Here is a 20,938-nt window from a genome sequence, read left to right as displayed (position 1 = left end):
TTCCAGGGCTGCGGCGTCATATCGGTTATTCATTGGATTAAATGCCTTATCTCCCGGTAAAGGTACGTTAAGCTCCTTCAACAACCTCCTTACCGTAAAGGCAACGTGAAACCGCATGATCGGAACGTGAAACATATCCGCGGCAACGCCACAACCTTTAGTGGCGGCCCAGACAGCAAAGTTTAACTGCTGCGGCCAATATCGCATATTGGGTCCTGCTAACCATTCCCTGGCCTCTTTACCCGACGTATGCTTTAACATCGTATCCCCATAGATATTCCTTACTACTACATCAAATGATTGCCTACCCACTGAAATCTTCAGGTGCGTTACCAGCTTTTCGAAGTTGTTTACACCACCTTCAGCATCGTAAAATGGGTAATCTTCCGTGGTTAACAATAAGTTTCTAGGAAAATTAGGTGCTTTATGCTCGGGTTTTGGTGGCCTTTCTTTATGAACGGGGTGTACAATCGTCAATCGCTGCACCTGATCACCTACTTGCTCCAAGTCTGCATTGCTGTACATCCTAGAGCCGTTATAGTAAATCCCATCGGGTCTTCTTTCGAACTTACTAGGGTCTGCATGCGGAAACATCTTCCTAAAGGCCCTCCAGTTCCAGTAATCCCGGTTGTCGTGATGTGGCTGCTCCTCTACGTTATTCCCAAAAGCGTCGTACATTAGTATATATAATGGATGTTATACCATCAGCACCTAAGTTGTACCCAGATGTTCCCTATACTACACCTAACGAACTAAACGCCGAAAACTTTCGTCTGAATAAAGCGAACTTAATACTGGCTTACTTGGAAGGGCAGGCAAAACACTATGAAAAAGTTAGAAAAAAGTACGTTAGAGCCCGGAGTACGCTACATAAGATTGCGATAACTTCAGGATCCATATCTGTTGTGTTAACGGGCTCTGGCGTTGCTACTTCGCTTACTGGGCCGGGAATAATCGTTGGAGTTCCTTTGGCCGGCGTTGGGGCAGCTTGTGGTATCATTTCGGCTGTTGCTACGGGCATTATGAAAAAGCTATCCACGAAAATATCCAAGCATGACACGACAATAGCTCTATCTAGGGCTAAAGTAAATACTATTACCGATCTTGTCTCAAAGGCTTTGCGTGACAGAAAGATAGACGACGTAGAATTCTCGCTTATTCTGACCGAAGAAGACAAATACGAGAAATTAAAGTCGGACATAAGGAACAAAAAAACAGTCGTAAAAGATCTTTCCGAGGAATCTCGCAAAAAGATCTACCAAGAAGCGAAAGAAGAGCTTCAAAGAAAGCTTGCTCAGTAAACATCTGCTTTGAAAAGAGCGTGACGGGATTCTATTTACATATCGAACGTCAGTCTAGAAATTACGCGTAATATAAATTCAGTGAATTATTACGCGTAATATAAATTCAGTGAATTATTACGCGTAATATGAATTATTTGGCGAATTATTACGCGTAATACGAATTATTTGGCGAATTATTACGCGTAATATGAATCATTTAGCGAATTATTACGCGTAATATAAATTATTTGCATAACCTTATTTGGCAAATTATTACGCGTAATATAAAAACACGTAATATGTTATTGTCGCCTCGGAATCCATCCTAATAGGGGGTGGTTGGGGTCAATTTTGTAAAATATTTCGTAAATTACGTCAGGATAATAAGGAATATCCTTATCCAGCCGACAAAACATCCACTCGGCTTTTGTCATATCAGAAACCTCAGGAATAGACTTACCGGTAATTTCAGACAAAATGTAAGAGATGTTTTTGTAATATTTCCCTAGCTTTAATTTTTTCAATGTCTTCCGTAGGCTTTGTGGGGTTGGCTCTTCTAAATGGTCTATGATTTTCTTCTTTACTTCGTCGCTTAAATATATCGGATGTAAACCTTGGATATGACTCATCCAGTCCCTGAAGTATTTTAATCTCTTATATGGCGTTTTCTTACGACCTCCATTGGCGTAATATTGCTCTCTGGTAGCATTTGGTACGGCATTACGAATATTCTTACCACACTCGTAACACTGTGCTGACGTGTCGTCTTCTATTTGCATTTTCTTACCACAACACCAAAAGGGTTCTGGCTTAGGTACGATAACTTTAGGTCTTAGACAAATTATGCAAAAGTCGTTAACGAACTTCTTACATTCGTGCATCGTATATATATCGTACATTTTTATAAACACTTATCTTTGATTCCCAACACAGCAGCAGTAAGGACTTATCGCGCGGCTTATTCCCGCTGCCGGCGCCTTCCTTAAACCGCCTGTAAAACCCGTAAATCTTTGACATTGACCGCGAGTCCCCCTTACTGCTGCTTATGCTACAAGATGGTGTTTTGGATACGGTTAATGTCACTTTTTGTTCATTGTTGTGAGTGGTTGTAGGTGGATGTTGGTGGTTTTAGACGGTTCTAGGTTGTTGTAGGTGGTTTTAGGTGGTTGTAGGTGGTTTTAGGCCATTCCAGGTTTTAGCAGCTACGTTCTTTGCCTGCCAAAGTATTCAAAACATGAAGACATTTTGGTTTGCAAAAAAAAAGTATAGGATTTGCGAGCATTGCTAGGCAACTGAACCAACGATCATACTCTAGTAATTTGGCCCTGAAAATTAAGGAAAAAAGCCCTCCTTCTTTAGCCTATCAGCATCAAGTAATTAATTTTGCTTTGTATGTGATAATTGCCATAATCATGACTACCAAAGATTTGGAACTGGAATTCAAAGCTCAAGAGTCTCTGCATTAGTTTACTCAAATCTGTGTAATATCCAGATTAGCTCTGGTCAGTGATGCCACCCTTATCACACCATGATTGCATAACTTTGTTTATGTGATTTTGGCAAGGAAACCAAGAGTTTGATCAATCACAAGTGTCCATTTGAGTATATTTTAATGGACACAAACTAAAAAAACACAAGTAGCCCAACAAGGAACACAAATACTGGAAAACTTTGACGCTTTTACTTTCACTTGCTTCACTTATGACTCTGCAAGCCTCAGAGAGGTCAGAATGGAGCAAGTCTGGAGTGAGCTCAATTTTATCTGGAGTAACCTCAATTATATGAAGCCCCAAAACAATCTCTGAGATGATCATTGTCAGGGTAGCACTAATTCATTAAAATGGACTTTAGCTTGTTTGGTTTTGCAGAGGAAGCCAAGCCAAAGGAGAGGGCTAACAAACTCTACTCACAGAGCCTAGAGGTAGGAGGCAAATGTATTGTTGATTTGAAACCAACTATTTCAAACTTTTGAAGAATTACACTTACCAGTGTAGTTAAATCAGGTAACTCTTCCTCTTCATAGTTTTCTAACTCTGAAATTTCCTGAAAGCAAAGAAAAGGAATCAGTTTTAAATATTATAACAAAATTATTTAGGATTAAAGAATGTTTATGTCAGAGCATTACTTGTATATACATACCCCCATAAGACGGTTGACTGTTTCTTGCTCTCTCATGGCTTTTTTTCTTGAGCTTTGTAACTCTCTCTGAAATTAGTATGGGAATACCATGATTTGTAAGGATTTTGGCTTAAGTGTCAGGAGTGATATCTCAAATTTGTTTGTATTTTCATGCCTATATACCACTACCTGAGAATTTCAAGTGACACCAGCTTAGTTTTTAGTTTTTCTCAGCAAACCTAACAGTAGAAATTTCCACATAGATCTATATATGGCTGTGTATGGTATGCTATGTTTATGAATGCTCCAAAGAGAAGTCCTTTAAAGACACTCTTTTCAAGATTTTAGTAGGTTTTCCTACAGACAATACATTTATCATGTCAAGTTCATTCAAGGTCAAATTAAAAATTTTGCGTTTTTAACGTGACATCATGGCGTTCACAATTCTTGTCTCTATAATTTGATGTTCATGGTAATGTTTTTCTAGTATACAAAATGTATAATGAAGCAATTATTGAATTCGGTTATCGCATAATATCATAAATTATCAAGACCTCGGCTGTGTTATCTGCCTCAGCCTTCGGCTTCGGCAGAAAACACAGCCTCAGTCTTGATAATTTATGATATCATGCTCAACCTCATCCAATAATTGCTTAATATATATATAAATACCCAATCATAACAGCTACATAACTACAAACAAAACACTTATTAAGCTATGCAATACTGTACAGATGCCACGCTAGTTTGCTACAGCCATGATCGCTAACACACATCAAAAAGAAATATGTATTGTGTACCTTGCTGTCATTGATGTTTGATTCCAATTCAGTGTACTCTCGCTGCAGCTGTTGATGGTGTTGCTCCTGTTGTCGAAGGTCACTTTCTAAACGCCTGAATGATAGGCCAAAAAAATTTAACACCTGGACATCCAAATCATGCATTTTCCCACTTATACAAAATCCTTTATTATTGAAAGTTACTAATATAAAATGCACAAAAGAGTTCCATGTTACCTTATTTCCTGTTCTATATCCTGCTGTAGATATCTTGCATTACTATTTTGTGCTGCATAGGACTTGGCGGAATTTCCACCAATGATCTGATCACCATTGCCTGCATATGCCTACAGAAGACATACAAGAAATTATACATCACCTGCATTACTAACACAACCAATTTCTGCAAAGCTTATATTCTAAGACACATCTTTAGAATTGTGTCATATTTTCATCGACATATTACTGATAATCTAGGTTTGCTAAGTAAACATTTAACTGTTAAGTTACATGAAGAAACCTAATAAACATGAATTTAAAAACGTATATGAAAATATATAGATTGTAGATAGATCGAATACAAGACATCACTTTGGCTGTTACTCCGAATTTCACATTTATATGAATTAATTAAAGTCTGTCTGATGATCCCGTAAGAGTGAGATTCAGAGTAACAGCTATAGTGATGTCTTGTATTTGATCTATCTACAATCTACTATGCTCTGCAGCTTATTGCATTGAGCACTCTACTGACAGTATAGACTCAAACATCCAGATGTATGAAAAAATATACAAATGTTTATAAAATATTTGATAATTTGATTTAATAATGTGCTCGCTGATTGGCTTGCTCCATGTTTATATCAAAAGACAGAGACAGGGTTGCACAAAATCGTTGAAAATATTTCATGAAAGCAATGTAAAAACAGCTTCTTATGTGTCTGTACTGTTATGCAAACATTATGGGAGCTGGTAGAGGAAGTGGAGCACTTGAAAAGCAAGAGAAGCACTCGGCTACACCTTGTGTTCATAAGCTTACTTCTCTCATACTATACAACTCCTAGCAATATGTTTATATTACATTACAGAGATATGAGTGCGCATTTTAGATTACTTATTATAAATTTAATATGAACTAATGATATCCAGGTTATCTCACCTTGAAGCACAAAGGATTATTTGTCAAATCAAACAGTTCCTAATACCCTGATCTCTTATTTCATTATATCTCACGGTAATCGAAATGGCAGGCTGGTGACTAATTAAGACAACACCCATTTTGCTTACTTTTATTGCATTTATGCTATGTTTTTATTAATTTGAATTGCTGATAGGACAAGAGGAAGCTTTTATGGTAGATGTTAAGTCATATCTCAGGACATATTTTAAAAAGGTTAACTCGAAAATATGACTCCATTTTGAAATTCATCTCATAGAATTTTTGGCGATGCAACAAAAATGCTTCGTATTGGTTAATAGTAACCAGAAGTATGTGCATTAGATCACCTGGAAATGAACAACTTTACAAAAACTTGTTGGATTCATTTTTTCTTAGCATGGGCGAACCAAACCTGGTTATGCAGCCAGCCAGCCCCTCAGCCCACTCAGCTAACACTGCAGCCAGGTGGGTCCCTTAGTTATCTGCACATATACACTGTGACATAGTGTACATTCTCTGTGCGCAAGGATGGTCTCATCACTGGGGCTTTATTATCAGTACATTTTCTATAGGCACCCAAGCGTTTGACATATAGATAGCTTTTACTAGAAGTTTGTTCTCACAATTCTTGCTCCTTGTGGTGGTGGTGTAGAAAACATGACATCACGGGCTTCCTTGGGGTTTTGTATCAACAATATAGTCTCTACACCAGCCTGAAAAAAATCAAAACTAATTCTCAAAATTGTTTGCTAAAATAAAGCAAAAGGAAGAATCTGTACCATAGTAAGATATCAATCATGTCAAGTATCATCCTGAGACAATTTGCAAAATGTGACACCAATATGTTTTTCTATCTCTATCTTTATCTTTCAATTAATGGATAAGTAACAAGATGAGTAGCAGGGTGGGAGGAGATAGACAAGTGGAATGGGAGTGGGTGGATGGGGGAGAGAAGAAAAGGGATAAAGTGTCAGAGTTTGCATGTGCAAATATCAAGCCCAGAAAAAGGACACATTTAACTGTATGGATTTAATGTTATATGTATCAAGACTCTATCAAGACGAGCAATAAAATAGTAGCAGAAAGTTATACATTGTCATGATAGGCTTTTTCTTTATTGTGTCTGTATTAGAGTATTACCTGGTCAATAAGGCAGTTGGCAACAACTGGGTTATTAATAACCAGTTCATCTAGTACTGTGCTGTAAGAACATCGTGGCCTCTGGAAATCATAATTATAAACTCATTTTAATAGTTCATTAAGAAAACACAACAGAAATTATGACCGTGAAGAAATTTATAATTCTGATTTAAAATCAATTTTTCATTTGCATAAACTTTAACCTGGATTTTCTCTACTTTTATCTCGAAAATTTTAGTAAAACAAAAAATAACTAACCTAGATGTTTGATAAGTAATATATTTGCATTCATGTTGTATAAGATATGAAAACTGCACTGAATGCAACAGTTCATTTAGTTAAGCCTTAATTTTTTTTCTAGGGCCACAAGAAAATGGAGCCAACGCTGCATGGATCGCAAGGATCGTAAATGAAGTCCAAGATCAGCCAGATTTACCACAAATAAATGGCCTAAAAATGTTCTACTCATGCAGTGCTGGAGCTCCACACTATATTACAGACAGATATTTCAGTCCTGGCACTTACGATAACCAATGAATGAATGGAATACAATGAAGGCAAATGAGAACCAGCTAGACCTTCTTTGTTTCATAAATACATAAATACAATCTATAAAGAACCTCTATACTAGTTGTTGTATGTTTAAGTGGGGTGCTGTGAGCCTTCTTTTTGCAAGAAGAGGTGAGAGGTAATGAATGTCAATCAAACAACGACAATAAATAAACATTCCAGACATTTAAAATGTCAACACTGTGATAATAATGACTATCATGTAAAGTTATTCAAAAGGTGCAAGTGAGATAATAATTATGGTAGTGAACACCATTAATTTGCTGCTTGTTAATTTGGATATAAAACATGCTAACATTTCTATCGTTCCAAAGTGGTAAACATAGTTAACTTTATTTAAATAAATGAAGTAGCAGAAAGTTAAAACAAACTTACATTGTGTGAGACATCATAAACATGATCCTGGAACCTGCTGATGATGATCTGTGGCACATTGTTCTTAGGACACACTTGAAGCATCATCTGACGCAGCATTTGTTGATCATGGCTGTCATGGCAGCAGAAGGCCCATGCTAGCCCTTTGAGACATGACTCCACTGCTAGGGCCCACTTTTGGTCTTTTAAAGTCAGGTGTGCTCCTGATAAGATAGTTAAATTGCATGCATCATTATTTACACTGCCTAAGTGAGCTGAAAGACCAATTTGATAATTTGAAACTTGTTGATCATTTCTGATGAACTTGTAGTTGTCAGTTTCTAACATGCCATGGTATAGCATTTATCCCTTGTAACGTGGTTGCTTGTTTTAAGTTGCTTTTTTTAAGTTGCCTTTTTTAAACTTTTAGAGCTTTTCCCAATTAAAAATATGCTGTTTCAAAATTCAAAAGTACCAGTGTTGCTTCTTTATTATAAACATTGCATTTACTCACTCAGGGTTATTCCATTTCAAAATAGTCCAACTTAAACAATGAAATTTTACAGACCTACACTTAAGAGTACAGAGGTAAGACTCTGTAAAGCAAGTGGGAAATAATTATTTTTGACCACCCTTGAAATTTTGTGTGCAAGTAGGCCATTATATGGGATCCTACTGTATATAGGACTTGACATCATCACTATTAAAATACTAATTACAATCAAGGAGTTCTCTTCACTGTGTTTGTTATAAACGCTAAAATTAATCAGTTTGTCCGTGGTTAGTCAAATCATAAGGCCTAAAATTCAAAATGTCCTACATATCTAAGCTTCGAAAATTAGCACCAAAGAGATGCAATAAGCTAAACAAGGAATGATGAAAAGGTAAATTATACACTGTGAAAAGATGAAAAAACTTACTAAAAAAACTTTCACAGCGTATAATTTACCTTTTCATCATTACGTTTCATTAGAAACACCGATGCAGCTCACACTAGTTTTTAGCTAGTTATATCTTTTTAAGCTAAACAAGCATATGAGGTTTAAGGGTAATACCTAAACAACAAAATTATAGCAAAAAATTAATGTTCTAGTCTGCAAACACCGTAAAATTAATTTTTATTCAAAGTAAACAAAAGGTTATTTGCAATTTTCGTCATTTTCAACCTTCCTTTATTAGTTCATCGTGTCTTTTGTGGTGCTCAACTTTCAAAATTTACACAGGGAAATGTTTCTTGGAAACTCAATAAGCATTCACCGAGCTACCCTGGTTGTAAAGAGCTAAAATCCCAGAAAATAATAAAGTGGTTCTATAAAGGAATTTCAACAGACTGACACAAGTCATCGAATTCTCGTGTAATAAACAATTCAGCATTTATAGTTTCTTCGAGCTTCAAAATTCCTGTATTTCGTGAAAGAATTACCTGTAAACTGTTGTTTAACATGAATACTGAGCTTTTGAAGGGTACAACGTAAAAAATATGCTCATTTTTAGGAATATTGGAAAGAAATAATTCTTGATCTAATATTGTCGTTCTCATTTTCAACTGCTCACCAGAAGTAGAAGTTGATGTACCCACAGAAATTTTGCACGATTTGGTAACTTCAATGTCTCGTAAAACTTCCCACCAAGCCTCTATATTAGGACTGCAATACTATTGGACAACGACCAAAATACGTTTTGACCATTTTAGCTTGTTGCTAAAACAGTTGATGCATCTGTTACTTGAAGGCACAAATATTTCATGTACAAAATAATAAACTAACAATAATTGGTATTTTTCTAAACTAGAAAAGATACTTTATAATTGACAAAAGTTTTAAACGGACTCTGAGGTATTAGACAGATCAAAGCTTAAAATATACATCAAACCTTGTTGATTTTGAAAATTGAAATAAAAATTCCATGAAATGCGTTTTTTGGGGTGATATTGTCCGTCAAAGTTGGGAAATGACTTATTCTGGGCTCCCTGTGGAATATCACGAATTTGATGGCTTGGGATTAATGTGGTGTGATGACGTCAGATAGTGGAACATGTTGGATAGCTGGAGTTGAATGAGCCAAATTTCGCTATTCAAGTATGGCTGTTCTTTATCAATTTGAGGCGGAAATTGCTTGAGGAGAAGAATATAATACTCCTGATGAAAGTGTGAGCGAGGAATGTGAGCTAGAAGAAGTGGCGTACGAGGAAAGGCTTCGAGTAACTTCATCTTCACTTCCATCTTCTTTAAAGCCAGTATCTTCCTCATACATTTAGGGAAGGTAGATCTTATCTTAGATACCACACATGCTGGGATTATCTGATCTTCTTGCCAAGATAACCATGCACCCACAATGTATTAAAGTTGGCGATGACTAGCACAACGCAGAGAGCTGAAAAAGCACTTCAGTGAAATGAATATGCATTGAACGTATATTAAATAGAAAATACCAAAAAAAACTCATTTATTTGGAATATATGAACGTAATAGAAAATACTGAAAAAAAGAAACTTACTTATCTGTAACATTTGTTCAATTTGGAATGAGCCTTCTCTGTCATGAATGGAAACTAAGCACATCTCGATTCAGCCACAATAGTTGTAATGCATGTCATGTCTAAAAATTACGCTAAGTTTAACATCAGAAAATATTGAAATAATCTTCCGTGAAATAAAATGTTATATCTACTTAATAACCTTGCGTATTGTCATATTTTCGTGATTCAAGCTTCATTTAACAACATAAACACATATCAGCTAGCTGGTTCCATCACGACACATTGCTGACTTTAATCGATTCCTTGAAGCCTTTCCTTGCTCGCCACTTCTTCTAGCTCACTTTCCTTGCTCACACTTTCATCTGGTGTATTATATTCTTAGACTTATTATATTCTTAAACTTAGAGCACTGTAACATAATTTTTAGACATGACATGCATCACGACTATTGTGTCTGAATTGAGATGTGCTTAGGCTGCATTTAATAGTTTCCCTTCATGACAGAGAAGGTGCATTCCAAATTGAACAAATGTTACAGATAATTGAGTTTCTTTTTTCAGTATTTTCTATTGTGTTCATATATTCCAAAGAAGTGAGTTTTTTTCCCCGGTATTTTCTATTTAATATACATTCACAATGCATATTCATTTCGCTGATATGCTTTTTCAGCTTTCTGTGTTGTGCTAGTTGTCGCCAATTTACATGGTGAGTGCATGGTTATCTTAGCAAGAAGATCAGAAGAGTAATCCCAGCATGTGTGGTATCTAAGATAAGATCTACCATCCCTGAATGTATGAGGAAGATACTGGCTTTAAAGAAGATGGAAGTGAAGATGAAGTTGCTGACACGTTTGCCACTTCTTCTAGCTCACTTTGGGGATTCTATCCCCCACATAAACAAGCAGTGACATCATAGTGAAATAGGGCAATTAAGTTTACAGTGTGCGACTACATCAACCAAGGCCACCCAAACAAATTTCAAATCAAATTCACAACTCACATTTTTAACGCCACATAACAGATTAATTAGTGAATTCTGGGTTTTAAACTGTTTCTTGTTCACTTCTGATCATACACACACTTGTATAGAGTAAAATATATGACTTTAAAGAGAAAAATGTGAAAATTTGTACAGATTCTAATGTTTAAAATAATACTCAATTGTAATTGGCTAATTTGTATGAACATTTGTCTGGGTGGCCTTAGTTGGTGTAGTCGCACAGTAACGTGTATGAGAAACACAGCATTGAATTTTACCTTTGCATCCCATGTAATAACCTACTTGCACACCAAATTTCAAAGGTGGACAAAAAATTTCATTTCCCACTTTGCTTAAGTCTTACAGAGACCTACTCTTAACAACTCATGAATGTTTTGCCATAAAAGATTCAAAATATAATTTCCACACTACCTATTGGTCCAACCGGAACACGATGAAACCTTCTCTCAGCCTGTTTGACTCTTTTCAACAGTTCAGGAACCCAAGCACCAAAGATACTCAATTTGTCACCTCTGCTGCTCTGGAGATTATGAAGATTGCGCTTAATGGAATCTACTGTTCTGCTTGAATCAGACACTTCATTCCTGAACAATAAAAATGAGTTATAAGTAAGTTGCATATCATGGCAAGCTTTTCAAATCAACATTTCATTTTGTTGTTGTTGAGATTTTGCACATTAGAAAATGAGGTCCCCTTCAAGATGCATTGAACCACTTTCCAACCCCCTTAATATGCCCAAGCCCATCCAACAATCAACAATTAAGAAATTATTAGTTAAGGCCTCCATCAGTGGTTCTTTTACATCCAATGCAGGGTAAGGTAGCGTGGACAGATGAGACAGCCATTTTATTTATTGACCTCATCTAAGCCACATGCAACTTTACCATTTAACCATGACCTACTTCACCAAAGTCTAATGCTCAACTAACAGTACAACCAGGTGGCAGTTAATAAAAACCATGAGAAGCATCTCTCTCTGTTGTCTAGGCCTACCTTAACCCATAAGATCTTTCTTTCCCTCTACTTATTGCCTTTTCTAACTGTTCCCTGTGGTGAGTTGTTGTTGATAGCTGGTTCTGAGAAGCATGCAGTTCCTCTCTCTTGGACTGCAGTTCTGACTGTCTTTGATTCCTTTCAGTCTCTAAGTCCCTCATCGCGCTAAAAATGAAAATAGATGTCCAATAAAAATAATGTTACCTAAATCAACTTTTGTATCAAATGCTTTGCTGTGGACATCCAGTGTGCTGTTGTGTTTTTATTTTATCTATAATTATTAAAAAATGTGAAGCCAGTTAATTAAGTGTAGCGTGGTGCTAACACACTACCTCTCACTGATGTGGTGGCTACTATGATTATTGGATCCCCCCCCAAAAAAATGTGAGCAAAAATAAATAAAAAATAAATAAATCACTTAATAAACTCAAAAAGAAAAAAAAAAATTAATGTGTTTTTGCTGCCCAGTATTATCTTATTGCCAGTAGGAACAATTAACTCAGAACGAATATGTAACTGCTTCAGTGACTTTTACCCCCATATTCCTTTTAGGTCTATAGTTGCAGTATAGGCTTCAGCCGTTTGACAACGACATTTTTGCAACTGACTGATTCCGCCGTCTACTCTTGCTAATTTGGCCACCTATTCAGCTACTTTCCAATGTAATTGTATAGCTTGATTAAAGTTCTTTAAACTAGCAAAATGTGTGAATAAAATAAATTTTAACCCAATCTTTGTTGCTGTACTACGTAAACTGCAACAGAATCAAAACTACATTGTCCGCCATCTTGAACTTTTGTGAGAAGAGTGAGACTGGTGACAAATATACCTCGACTACATGCTACAGTGATTTCCGGTTTACCGCCTTATTTTAATTTCATAACCGTCTACCAAAAATTTTATTGACAACCCTGGACTGTATGTATATGTCCAATTTGACCCCAATATAACATAAAACTTTGAACTTTTAATCATTCATATAACTTTCAACTCGAATGATGATTTTTGGTTGTTGCAACTACTTTTTAGGATTTTCCTCAAAAGAAGCAACTATATACATGTGAAGCCAATTCCCCCACCTTCCTCATCACAAGGCTTGTCATCTATGTGCACCACAGAACGTTTAAAAGTATTTACAACTTATTAAAAATACATGGATGGAAATAGTCCAACACTTACGTTTGTTTAATCTCCTTGATTTTGTCAATTAGTTGCTTTTCATCCATTTTTACAGATGCCATGTCCTGTTTTAGCTTTTTTAGATTAGACTACAACAATCAACACAGTAGAATATTAGCTACACGTTTACAGGTTGCATATTTATTGGTGCATCAGGATTTGTGCTGGATTCCCCCAAAAAAGGACATTCAAAACATTTACCTAAAGCCTAATTATTTGTGGTTTGCATCCCAACAGATTTTTGAGGGATAATCACATGTAGTCCAAATAACCAACATTTCCATAATGACAAAAAAATTGCTTATTAATCAATTATTTTTTACTGATATTTTATATTATTGAGAATAAAAACCAAGAACACGAGTGACAACACATTTTCAAACCTGACTGCAATAGAACTATTTCTACTTTTCAAGAAGTATTCAAGAGTGTTTCAATAAGTTTCATTTTTCCAAGAGCTTTTTATGTGCCCTTAAATTTGTGTCATAAATCCAAGGGCTTTTCAAGTATCTGCATGAACCTTGTGGATAATGCAAGTGAGATATTTAATAAAATTTATATTATACATAGGAAAGTTTTCACTTTTAAGAGTTGATAGTTCCAGTCAGTTTACAGTAATACTCAAGGGAATCACACACACTTTGGAAATAGAGAAGCTGAAAATTTGTGAAATCATCTGTTAAAAAACATGATAAGAGATTGAAAACTACTCAGAATTGCCACAAGATCCCATACCTGCTTTTCTCTGAAAACATGCTTCTTCTGTCTCAGACAAGTATCTATTTCTGCTTTTTGTTCCTGAACTTTTCTTGCATCTTCTGTGACGAGATTCACTGATTCCTGGACAGATTGCCATTCCTGCTCCAATTCTGCAATCTTATTCTGAAAATCCCAAGGCACAAGGTAATGTTGAATATATTATTACCAATGATTAAGATAAAGATCTGGTTAATAAAGACATCAAGTCTTTGATGGTTAACTCAATTAATGCAAGAGCATTAGTTTACATTGAGGTCAAAGCCTACATATTCAATAAAACTAACAGTTGCATAATGCAAATGAAATGCTGCAAGTATGTGTGTATAAGATGATATCAAGAGATGTTTATGCTATGTGAAAACAATAGGTAGATTGAGGAAGATCGGGTGATTGATTATCTTTTGCCTCTGGGCAATCGGTGTGATATATTACGTGTGTCAATGGCCGACTGTTTTGTTTCGCTTGCCTCAATGGGCAAGGACCAGCGAGCTGTCAGGCACAAAGTTGAGTGATGACCTCTCGGTATCTGGGATGGTTTGTCTTTTTAAGTGCACTCAAGTGCATAAGGAACTGATCTACTGTGGCGGCAGTCCAGTGTTCGATTGGCAAAGTCTGAGCACATAACAGCGCTGAAAAGCTCATGAAAGAACATTGTCTTCCCCTTAGAAATGTCACTAAATCATTCATGACCTTGATGAATGCTAACAGCAGTAAATAAGTTTTTGACATAATTAGAGTATGAAAAAGAAGGCTCTAAGAAGCGAACCTTGGTAAACAGCAAATCAAGCAACGTGCTTTCAATATCACACAAATTCATGATAAAACCTGCTGAACAAACATACTGCATACTCCGAAAATCATCTCGACAACCACATATTGAGATTCTTACGGGCACATAGCACACAGGGATCCCAATTGTAAAGATTAGTCTTGCTGCAAGCCTGATGGCTCACAGCAATAAAGGTAGATGGGAACTGTACTCTAATATCTATTTGATGGTTCCTATTATTGATAGACGGTAGTCTATAACCTGTTATGGCTTTTGCCTTCTTCAGGACATAGCAATGAAAATAGGATAAAGAAATCTTCAAAAATCTATTTCATACAGTGGGGCCTCTATTAAGCGGTCACCCTCTATTCACCGGCCACCTTTCAAAGTCCCAAAAAATATGGCACTAAATTACTGTTTTTAGTACCTCTATTCAACAGCCAACTCTATTAAGTGGTCACGGTCACTATTTTCCTACCGCAACGGTAATATTAGCGGCCACTAAGCCTCGTGTTAAAATGTTTAACTGAGATGTTAGAATGAATAGGCGACAATTGATAATGACAGAATAATTGTAATTTAATTCGTTGTAACAGGAGGTTAATTAGCTATAATGACAATCAAGCAAGACCGTAAATATCCGCTCTCTACCACAGCATATAAAAATTTAAAGTATTAAAGCTCGACGTTCTGTTCTGCTACAAGATAACAATAGTGTACGTCTATAAAAATCCTTGCTCCTCAAGTTTTGTTTTAAGGTATTAGGATACGTTTACGACCACTATGCGCGCAAACTTAAATAACGCGCTGGCTTTATAGTGTAACACAAACAAAGTATACATTTCCTGAAAGCTGAGTAAATATAGTTTATGAAGAAATCTTCAAAATACGATTTTTTTAATTGTTGTTCACATTATTGTCCTCGAAGCGAAATTTGACCATGTCTCAGTGAAAACGTTAAGGGACACGTACATTTTAAGTTATGTTTGTGAAAAATGGCTTAACATACTCAGGAGATAATAAGCTCAAAAAGGGTGTCCCAGATTTTTGATATCTGTTTTCTATCTCTTGCTATTTTTGATCAAAGTTCGGCTATTGCTTTTGGAGTGTTGTTTAGAGTAAAAAGCGTCATAACTTTGGAAAGAAATTAAATTTCAAAATTCGGAGACATCCCTTTTTTGGATCATGAGTTACTTTATAAACTCTTCAAATTTTAGAAAAATCGAATGAAATCCAAGGGACTTTTAGCTTTTTGAAGTTGAGGTTTTAGCGGCAAAAACGATTCAAGAAAAATGCATTTCTTTGTTTGGAGCTGGAAGCTGCAGGGAGCCACGATGGTGTTGGCCAAAACACCTTGAGCCTTCCATTTTGTCATCACTTGTCAAATTATCTGGTGTTCTGGACGATCGCAATACAGGATCTTTTTACAATGACAAAGGAGCATGACAGACGTGCATATATTAAGTGACGGTACATTTCCGGTCTTGATAAAGTCACGATTTCGATTTTTCTCAAAATTTGGGCTTTTCCAATCAAAAATTGCAAGAAGTTTCACAAACATATGAAAGATAAAAGTTTGAAATTACGAAATTATAAAGAAAATTTTTTTTTGAGCAATTCGTCAATTTTTGCATCCCAATACCTTAAGCCATTGAATAGAGAACTCGTCTTCTGTGAAGCAGTACTTACTTGGAATTTCCATACCGTAACCTACCCATCTGTTCACACGCTTGCCTTTCATAACAACTTTGCTTTGATTCGTCGCTCTCTTTAAAAATTTTAACACCCATAAAGCCATAAGTTTTGGAATATGCCCAAGAACAGTTTCACCATTCTGTATCTCATTTTTATGGCTTGGCTTGCGAGTAGACCTCCTATACGCACTAATCGCTAATTGTGTTTTGTTATATCTAAAAGTAATTCTAATTAACAGTGTTTTAAGAGTCGAACTATCCATTTTACTGTGTACATTCAATACAATATAGTTAATTGCCGAAAACAGGATTTTTTATTGAATTTCTATTAAGCGGCCAACCTTCTATCCATTTTTTCTGGTCCCGAGGGTGACCACTAAATAAAGGTCCCACTGTATTTCAATTGAAATTCCAAATGTAATGGGGTAAGGCCTTCCCCAGAAATGGTCCCAGTGCCAAGTGCTTGTTGCATTTAAAGTCGTAGTAAGAAATCTTTTAACACCTAAAATATGTGTGGAATGCATTGTCCTTCTGATCAAGCAAGTCGCTATAATGAATTGCAACCATCAATCCAGTTTGTGCCAAAATTAGTTGCAAGTCACAAAATATTTCCTATGCCAAGATAGTTCCTCACATTTTTCAAAAGATAAAAATAAAATGATTATAAAGTTTGAAACTATTAAATGAAATTTATTTTGCTGCAATCCAGATAAGGTTAATCTTGGTAAGCATTCTAGAGATATTTTTAGGTGTTTAAAGTTAAAATGCTATACAACTAGCATTTTAGCATACATACATAGGAATACTTTATAAACTAACCTGACATTCCACAACATTCTGTTGGTATCTTGGTTCTCTTTCTTTTTGATTATTCACTTCTTTTTCCTTAGGAACAAGTTTCTACAGCAATATTAAAAATATTGAATAAAATATTTTAAATAATTCCACAAACACTGGGTTTAAAAGCAAACCAAGATAACATTATCCCCTCAGCCCACCAGGCTAGCACTGCAGCAAGGTAAGTCCCTTAGTTATCTGCACATGTGCAACTTAGGATGGTCTCATCAGTAGGGACATGAGGAAAGTACAGTAATTTGCAGTCTACATGTAGTTCAGTTGTTTTTGTATGAACAATACACAAAGATACAATATTCTGATTTGCTGAGCAGAAATGATGTGTTTTGTGATTGATTCAACATTTAATGATTTTTTACAATGGCCCTCATTACACTAGAGATGAAAAATGTGTTGAAACCTGTAATGCATCTAGGCTAAAGACTGGTAAAATATGAGACGAGTTTGAGGATTTGATGCCTGTCAAGAGCACGTAAAATGGGCCTGGCACTAGGATATTCATTTATGCGAAAATTCCAGGTTTCATACTTTCTTCATCAGTTGCCCGTCTTTATATTGTCAGACCATCAAACTTCAATTAATTCCTCATTCAAAATTCATGAAATCAAGTTGTGCACCTAAATGCATAAAGCGACTTCTGCCTGTCTTTATAACCGACAAACTTAGAGACACAAAAAATGATGCACTATAAAAGTTTGGCAACTTTTCCAGAGACATTATGCGTCTCTAGTATAAAAATGGCCAATCATATACAATCTACTCTAATGTGCACAGTACTTTTTCCAGCTCAATAACTTCAGCCCAAACTCTTTCTTTCTTCAGCTCTCCTACTTGTTCTTTCATGGTTTTCAACTGAGCAATGTCTTTGTATTTTTCTTCTAGTCTTTGTACTTCTTTCTTCATTTCTGGTAAAGTCTGTGAACAACACCTCAGTTATTAGACAATAAACTCATTGTGCACTTGTATGCTAGGTGTCGTTAAATACACTCTGTTGAAATATGAGTTTCTGCTTTCTGTAAAATCTAAAGACTTTACAAATTTAAATGGGTGCAAATTGAAATTTAATAAAGTCTTAATATAACTTCCCTTAATGAAAGAACTGTGATATTCAAATTAGTTGTACGAGTTAGCTATGCCCTGACTTTTTTCAGGCAAAAGGTTGTTTAAGGATATGATCTAGGAGTATTCTTGGTTTTCACCTACAGTATGTCATCAAAACCGTTTGCAAGGATTTATATAAAACAAAACTTCCACAGGCCGAAAGAGTAGCCAAAACTATATCTCAGCCAAAATTCTAGCTAAAAGAAGTCTTAGATACGAAGATACAGCATTTGATTATGGCCATAATTTAGTTGAGATGTATGGGTCCGCCATCTTGGTGTCTCATTGAGGGACACCAATATGGCAGCCAAATCATGAAGGTTAAAAATGGTTCCAAACATTTCAAATTCTCAATAACAATAATCATAATAGCAAAGTTACCAATCATCTACCAAGTTAAAACGTATCATTTCAATCAAATTTCCCTATTCCTAATGCTTTGAAAATGTGACAGAATTGAACTCGCAATAAATCTAAAACCAAACATCGATAATATCGATAACCAAAATTATTTTGGCTAGACTTTTCTTATAATGCTATAAACCAAGCATTTGACAAACAGTTTTGTGAGGTGAATACTTTGCATTTTAGTTTTAGTAAGGACGCTAATACTTAAGTAGTGTGTTTAATTAGCTGAAGCACTTTCACTTAGCACTCAATAGGAATAAGACTTCGAACTACAACTTTAAAGAATTTTTCCCGCCCACTCCTCCACTATAGAGGTAGTCAAGAGTTATTTGTGTAATATTTTTGCTTTCTCCATGTTGGCTTATTATTCAGGGAAATAATAGTAAATATGTTTGTAAATTATAGACTTAGGATTTAAATATATATATACACATGTTTTTATCTGTATATTCATAGTATTGAGTTATGTTAATAAAGACTACCTGAACCCATTCCGGAGTCTAGTGTGATTTAGAAGATTTCTCAAGAGAAGCAATGATCCGATGATACTTTAAACTATTAGGCATGCCTTATATTGAAAATATATATAAAATGAGACAGGCATTATTTACTCTTCAAAAACTCATTAATAATTCATGAAGGAAACAATAGAAATCATGACCATGAAGGTGATTTTATAGTCTGATATTGATTCGTCTTCATTTGCATAAACTTTAACTTGGATTTTCTCTATCAAACTTGGTTCATTTCATAAAAATTCAGTACAACATGATAAAATACATCATCAGTTTTTGAAGCAGTTCAATAAACTCGCAGATCATGTTTTATCGGGTCTAAAACCACTTGGCTGCACCTCGTGTTTTATACCCGATAAAACACTCCTGCGAGTTTATTATATCCTCCAGAAAATCTGATATCTTCAGTGAATCCTAATACCTGTATCAGATACTCATTCTTACAATACAAGATTTTCAGCTAATGATAATTTCTATAAAAAACGAGTAAAAACAAATTTTGTCAAATTTACATATTATAATTTAAGTATTTATAAAATTTGGGAAACAATTCCCAAATCAATCAAAAGTCTTCCTCATTCATCCGTCAAACAGATGTATAAGGAATTCTTACCCAATAACAATATATTATATTATACACACCTAATTGAAAAAACGTTGTCAGGTTCAAAAAAGGGTTATACCATCAAAGCTAAGACCAAAGGGGAGCATGGGAAGACAAACAATTATGCTAATTTTTTCAATTAGGTGTACGTATATATATAATTGTCTCATTTGTCTCTTCTTTTTATTTTTCTGTTTTCGCTATAGTTGAAATTTATGCTGCTAAATTTAATATTATATTATAGTATTATAATATCATAGCCTTGTAGTTGTTTTTCTTCTTTTTCTCCATTTTTTCTTCTTTGATCCTAAATGAAAATTAGGACAGCCAACTAGAAAGCTTTAGCTTCTTTGGTGGTAGTACACTTACACCTATTATATGTTAGTTATAGTAAAAATTGTAAATATTATTCTAGCTATATATATTCTCGTATTTCTATTATGTAAAATTGAAAAAGAACAGTGTGAATAAATTGAATTTGAATTGAATTCAAGAATTGATAAAATTGAGGGTTTTTTACTGTTTTTTTTTATTCCTCAAGAGTTTGATAAAATTGAGGGTTTTTTACTGACCTGAGACTTGCGAGTCAAGGTGTTTTGTATAACCCCTTGTTCTTCTAAGATAACTTGGTAATCTGTGCTCATCTGATCCAACTGGGTTGCCTTTAAAAAGAACTAAAACAATAAACAGAATTAGAGGGCTTATCTCCCATACTTCCAGTAATCCTTGAGAAAGCAGGATGCAGTAATTAGAGAAAGTGAGGAAATGTGATATACATGTACTATATTGGCTAATCCTGAGCCTGGGACTGGACATGGTAGCGTGAGAAGCTCGAAGTTAGTTTAATTAAGTTTGCGTTCAGTTTAAGATGGCTGAAGACCTTGAAAACTTCAGGGCTAAAAGCAGAAATGTCGTCTGACAGCTCTGCTGAGTCCCCTAAAGCAAAAAAACCTACAAATCCTGTTCTGGGCTGGGTTGCTCAAAGCTGGATTAGCGCTAATCCAGGATTAACTCTATAGGTCTTATTAAGAGTTAACCCAGGATTAGCACTAAGCAGGCTTTGAACAACTGGGCCCAGGACAACGATGAATTGCTGACAGTTTTAAACATGGCTGCCAACTTCAACAGCAAGGTTCAACAGATTCTACAAAGACCCAACAAGCTCAACACAATTGAAGTCT

At 35.4% G+C, this 20,938-nt stretch overlaps 1 protein-coding gene and 1 long non-coding RNA gene across 2 annotated transcripts in view; one reads left to right on the top strand and one right to left on the bottom strand.

Annotated features, from left to right (window-relative positions):
- Nucleotides 1–20,938, bottom strand: part of LOC116286296 (structural maintenance of chromosomes protein 6) — a 57,041-nt gene that overhangs the window by 25,752 nt on the left and 10,351 nt on the right. The window contains exons 7-20 of the mRNA XM_089038413.1: nucleotides 20,330–20,431; nucleotides 17,907–18,044; nucleotides 17,094–17,174; nucleotides 13,788–13,934; nucleotides 13,053–13,141; nucleotides 11,874–12,038; nucleotides 11,292–11,464; nucleotides 7,425–7,627; nucleotides 6,480–6,560; nucleotides 5,963–6,052; nucleotides 4,418–4,527; nucleotides 4,202–4,295; nucleotides 3,423–3,488; nucleotides 3,270–3,326 (exon numbers count right to left, since the gene is read on the bottom strand). Coding sequence (XP_088894539.1) covers nucleotides 3,270–3,326; nucleotides 3,423–3,488; nucleotides 4,202–4,295; nucleotides 4,418–4,527; nucleotides 5,963–6,052; nucleotides 6,480–6,560; nucleotides 7,425–7,627; nucleotides 11,292–11,464; nucleotides 11,874–12,038; nucleotides 13,053–13,141; nucleotides 13,788–13,934; nucleotides 17,094–17,174; nucleotides 17,907–18,044; nucleotides 20,330–20,431 — 1,596 coding nt within the window. The remainder of the gene's footprint in view (nucleotides 1–3,269; nucleotides 3,327–3,422; nucleotides 3,489–4,201; nucleotides 4,296–4,417; nucleotides 4,528–5,962; nucleotides 6,053–6,479; nucleotides 6,561–7,424; nucleotides 7,628–11,291; nucleotides 11,465–11,873; nucleotides 12,039–13,052; nucleotides 13,142–13,787; nucleotides 13,935–17,093; nucleotides 17,175–17,906; nucleotides 18,045–20,329; nucleotides 20,432–20,938) is intronic.
- Nucleotides 1,587–7,874, top strand: LOC148906750 (uncharacterized). Its single transcript, XR_016121421.1, has 3 exons — nucleotides 1,587–1,762; nucleotides 3,152–3,204; nucleotides 6,841–7,874. It is a non-coding gene; the product is annotated as an uncharacterized LOC148906750 (long non-coding RNA).

Source organism: Actinia tenebrosa, unplaced genomic scaffold, assembly GCF_029948245.1.
Source record: "Actinia tenebrosa isolate PJP-AT-01 unplaced genomic scaffold, QUT_ActTen_1.0 PGA_scaffold5__44_contigs__length_20552954, whole genome shotgun sequence".
NCBI classification, from domain to species: domain Eukaryota; kingdom Metazoa; phylum Cnidaria; class Anthozoa; order Actiniaria; family Actiniidae; genus Actinia; species Actinia tenebrosa.
This window is presented reverse-complemented; position numbering and strand designations above follow the sequence as displayed.